The following is a 5,437-nucleotide window of genomic DNA, read 5'->3' on the forward strand; positions in this document are numbered from 1 at the left end:
AAAGAAGAAAGAAATAAGTACAGCTATTGGATATCTCTTCACTGGAGGGGACTTCTACACAGTCAGTCTGAGGTCTGTGGTTTCTGGACCCCACGTGCGTGATGGCTGTAGAATAGTTACCATGGAAAACCACCTCTAAACACGTGACTTAGAATCTCTTCTAAACATGTGAATGTTAGAAGTTTTAAGTGAAAGAGCAAAGAGGCTACCAGCCAGTTTATTTGTATTACGCGTTTATGAGGAACTGAAGTAGACTCTGGAATTGACTATTTTAGAGAACTTGGGCCACAGTGTGATATGGTGTGCAGGCGTTGAAGCCTATGGAGGGGTTACCCCAAATTCTAATTTCTCTTTTGTTTTTTAAAGCAATACTCGTTAGGTAAACTGGGCTCATTCAAAAGAGGATGACCAAGATAATACAGGGTACCAAAGCATATTAGATAAAGAAATTGTAAAGAAACTAGTGGGCAGTTGGCAGAGACAATTGAATTTGGGCAAATACAGAAATTGACCTCAGTGTGTTCTAGTATTGAAGAATAATGACAATTGCTCTAGGACTAAAACTAGAGAAACTAGATTGAAGATACAGGAAAACTGATTTTGACTTATCATGAGGAAGATCTCTATAATAGTAAAAACTACCTTTATATGAAAGAAAGTGGCCCGAGTAAGGAGCTGTATCATTCCTGGTTAGGCAAATGCTGAACAATTATTTGATGAGATATTATGAAATAATTTAAGCCTCAGATATGTGGTTGGATCATTTTACTATTGAATTCCCTTTTTACTCTGATAGTCTATGCTTACATGAAATTTGAGGTGATTATATAAAATTTTGGGGGGTTTTCAAGAGGGATCATGAAGAACTAGGAAGTATTATTTCCTCTGGTACCTTTTCACAAGCTGAAATGCTCTAGGATCTAATGAACCCAGTATTAAAGACTCTTACAGATATTTTAATTGTTTCAATCAGAGCCTATTCTAAGCTTTATATGCTGAAGACATGCAAACTTGAGATGTCGTTGATGTTAGAATTATGCTTGCAATTTGTATTAGCTGTTTTTCAGAATAATCTGGTTGAAACCTCCTAGATTCAATTGTGACTGTGCTTAAAACATGCCATGGCAGCTGAATTAACTACAAACTCCTCACAGTAGCACCCAACACTTTTACAATCAGGAAATGACCAAGCTTTTCATGCTTTTATTTTTTCCCTATGTTCTAGTTTAGATTGTAGTATTCACAGTTTTTAGAACATGTTCATTTTCACACTTCTTCCTGAAATAACCTAATTCATAACTGCCTACTAAATTCTTGCTCCTTTTTAAAGGATGTTACCATAGCTCTAAAAGTCAGACTCAGAGTTCACTGCCTATGAGAGAAGCACTTTCTCCCAACTAGTTTCCTGAGAGCCCCTTTGACATCTTTGTTCCTCAGGCTATAAATTATGGGGTTCAACATTGGAGTCACCACTGTATAGAACACAGATATCATTTTATCCAGTTCTTTTGTAGTCTTGGAGTTTGGTTGCATGTAGGTGAATATTCCTGACCTATAGAAGAGGACAACAACATAAGATAGGAGTCACAGGTGGAAAAAGCCTTGAGCCTGCCTTCCCTAGACTGCATCTGGATAACAGTGGAGATAATATTCCAATAAGAAACAAGAATCAGGGAGACAGGGGCCAGGAGGATTACCACGCCCATTGAAAAGATGGCCATTTCTGTGCTGTGTCTGCGGAAGCCAGCTTCAGGAGGGCAGGAGGTTCACAAAAGTAGTGATTGATTATATTCTGTCCTCAGTAGGGAAGATGGAAAGTAAAGCTGGTATCTACTAAAGACACTAGTGCCCCACTGGCCCAGGACCCGAAGGACAGCCAGAGACACACCTGTTGGGTCATGATGGTAGAGTAGTACAGAGGCTTACAGACAGCCACATACCGGTCATAGGACATCACAGCCAGCAGCGCACACTCTGTACACCCAACCAGAAGAAAGACAATTATCTGTGTCAAACACCCATAAAAAGAAATGGTTTTCCTCTTTACCAGGAAGTGAACCAACACTTGAGGGACAATGCTAGTAGAGAAACAGAGATCTGCAAATGAGAGATTTCTAAGAAAAAAATACATGGAAGTGTGAAGGCGAGAATCCAGGAAGATGAGAATGATGATGAGCAGGTTTCCAAGCACGGTCAGCAGATAAACAATGAGGAAAAGGATAAATAGCAGGATCTGGGTCTCCAAGTCCTGTGAAAGGCCCAGGAAGATAAACTTAGACACAAAGGTTTGGTTTTCTTCTCCCATTGATATTTTTGCCTATTTACCTGTTTGGCACAAGAAAAAAGAACACATTTTTGTTGGGTCTATGACATCAAGTCTTGTAGAAGAGGGTCATGTTAAAACTGACACCTAGTTGAGTATTTCTAGCTCTTTGCTATCTAGCTTGTTCTAATTAACAATAAATGTATATATTTGTTATTATTAGTTGGTTGCAATTTAAACCAACTTAGTTATTTTCCAAGTCGTCTCTCCACAGTGCCACTTTTTAATAGGTAAAGTATGATACTGTGAAAGCCCTCTTGGCTAGTTCTGATGTAAGGATGTTAGAGTTCATGTGGATTTTACTAACCGGCTATAAATATACTGTTAGGAAATGACTGTATATACTGTTAGGACTATCCTTATGCAGAAAACTCTACCACTAACTATTTAAAATACCACATATTTAATTATAACACATACTTCAAAACTGTGAAGCAGTTTTCAGGAATCAAACTTAATTTGACCTATTAAGAAGCAACAGACTTTTGCTGGGTTTAAAAGTAAAGCCTTAGCTATACTACACCAAAGGCCAAACTATTTGGATTAAGAAATAAGATATTAAAATTAAAGCAATACAAAAAGAGAAAATAAGTTAAAATTGTGATATTTGGATAGGACCAGACTTGAAAAACACAAATACTTTCTAAGAAACCATGAAGGAAAATATATGCAGAATTTGCCACACAAATTGAAAGACTTCTGTGAGATAATAGTATCATAAGATAAGCCACAAACTGAGAAAAATGTCGGAGGGAGACGCCAGAAAAAAATTTAAATAATTTTATTTTTCTTCAACTTTTATTTTAGAATTAAGGTACATGTGCAGGTTTGTTACAAAGTTTGGAGTACAAATGCTAAGGTTTGGTGTACAAATCAATGTGCCACCCAAGCAGTGAGCATAGTATCCAAGAAGCAGTTTTTCAGCCGTTTCCCCCCCCCCACCACTCTCCCCACTCTAGTTGTCCCCAGTGTCTGTTGTTCCCATCTTTATGTCAATGTGTACCCAATGTTTAGCTCCCACTTACAAGTAAGAACATGTGGTATTTGGTTTTCTGTTCCTGCATTAGTTCGCTTAGGATAATGGCTTTGAGCTGCATCCATGTTGCTGTGAAAAACATGATTTCATTCTTTTTCATGGCTGCATAGTATTCCATTGTGTATATGTTCCATGTTTTCTTTATCCAATCCACCACTGATGGGCACCTGGGTTGATTCCATGTCTTTTTTATTGTGAATAGTCTGTGATGAACATATAATTGTGTGTGTCTTTTTGCTGGAATGATTTATTTTCCTTTGGGTGTATATACAGCAATGGGATTGTTGGGTCAAATATCACTTTAATTCTTAGTTCCTTGAGAAGTCCCCAAACTGCTCTCCACAGTGGCTGGACTAATTTACCTTCTACTAACAGCGTATTAGTGTTCCCTTTTTTCTGCAGCCTCACCATCTCTGTTATTTCTTAACTTTTTGATGAAAGCCATTCTGACTGGTGAAAGATGGTATATCTGTAACAAACCCACAGCCAACATCTTACTGAATGGGCAAAAGCTGGAACCATTCTGATTGAGAACTGGGACAAAACAAGGATGCCCACTCTCACCACTCGTATTCAACGTAGTACTAGAAGAGAAAAAAATGAAAGGCATCCAAATAGGAAAAGAAGTCAAATTAAATGACCTTATTACATTAAGAGTTTGTATAAAGCTATATGAAAATTGTGAAGTCCAAGAAATAATGGGCCAAGGATATGAACAGACTATTTACAAAGAAGAAATGCAAATAGCTACTAAATATAAGAAAAATATTCAATATTATTATAACTCAATAATTAAAACAATGAAAGATAAATTTTTACTTGGTTAATTATCTAAGATTTTAACACCAAAACCTTAACAAAAAATAACTAGTATATTCATTAAGCATTGAACCCATAACAGCATTAATTTTAGGGTTTTATATTATTATGTCTTCCCAATAACATTATGAGGTAAATTAAAATACTGTTAATTTTGTCTTGTAGATAAGGAAACTGAGGCACACAAAGGTTAAGTTACTGTCCCCAAATTATACAATTAACAAGTATAGAATTAATTAGCTGTATAATGAAGGTACAAAAACAGGACACATTTGCAAAAGCAAGTGGTTAGGAAAATTTGTATTACGCTTTCTGGAAAGTAATTTTGCCAATTACAGTAAAAGACTTAAATATTCATCTGTTTTGACCCAGTTCTCAATAGAATTTGGTAGGGAAAAATTTGTCCCATACTCAAAATTTAGTCTCAAAAATTTTCTTATAGCTTGTTTTCAAATATGTAGCTGCAACAGTGAAAGGGGGCATAATATGGGCAAAATATCAACAATATAAGGGCACAGTATCTATTTATCTAGCTATAATTGGAGTTATCAAAATTAGTGAAACAGCCTATTCAAAGAACCACTTCTTCTCCTGCAATTATTTCTGAAATTCCACAGAGAATAACTTATGTGTTCTTAGGAACATATCACTGTTAGCCCCAAAGTAATGTCTGTCATTTCCTTTTTTCCTTTTCTTTTTCTCTTTCTTTCTGTTTTTGTTTTTTTTTTTTTTTTTTTTTTTTTAGAGGCAGGGTCTTGCTCTGTCACCCAGGCTGGAGTGCAGCAGTGCTATTGTAGCTCACAACAGCCTCAAACTTCTAGGGTCAAGCCAACCTTCTACCTCAGCCTCCAGAATAGTTGGGGCCTGTCATTTTCTTTTTCCCCTTCTCTGGTTGTCTAGGTCTACATGATCACTACTATTTCCTTTGTATCCTGCAGATAATGATTATTAATATCATTATCAATAATAAAAATGAGAATCACCTCCCATTGGTACTTACCAAAAGTGGTTTTGCTGTTGTCTTAGAGACCAATGCTAATATATGTTTTCAAAGTGCACAGAAAAGACTAGAAGAAAAAAATTTCCAAAATGTTGAGAGTGGTTGACCCTGGGTACTGTAATTATGGTAGGTTACTTTTATTCTTTTCTAATGTGTTGATACTTTAAAAAGCCCTATATTACCAATATAAGAAAAAAATAAAAATGGGAAAATGTAGTAGTACCTAATTGAGGATGCTCTAAAGTCACTTCTTTACTTC

General features: G+C 36.1%; 1 protein-coding gene across 1 annotated transcript; it reads right to left on the reverse strand.

Moving 5' to 3' along the window:
• Positions 1–1,365: 1,365 nt before the first annotated feature.
• LOC129007594 (olfactory receptor 2D3) lies at positions 1,366–2,353 on the reverse strand. Its single transcript, XM_054438675.2, is given in 3 exon segments — positions 1,366–1,574; positions 1,577–1,729; positions 1,732–2,353. Coding segments are annotated over 3 exon segments (984 nt in total).
• Positions 2,354–5,437: the final 3,084 nt, after the last annotated feature.

The sequence above is a fragment of the Pongo pygmaeus genome, chromosome 9 (assembly GCF_028885625.2).
Source record: "Pongo pygmaeus isolate AG05252 chromosome 9, NHGRI_mPonPyg2-v2.0_pri, whole genome shotgun sequence".
In the NCBI taxonomy this organism is placed as follows: Eukaryota; Metazoa; Chordata; class Mammalia; order Primates; family Hominidae; genus Pongo; species Pongo pygmaeus.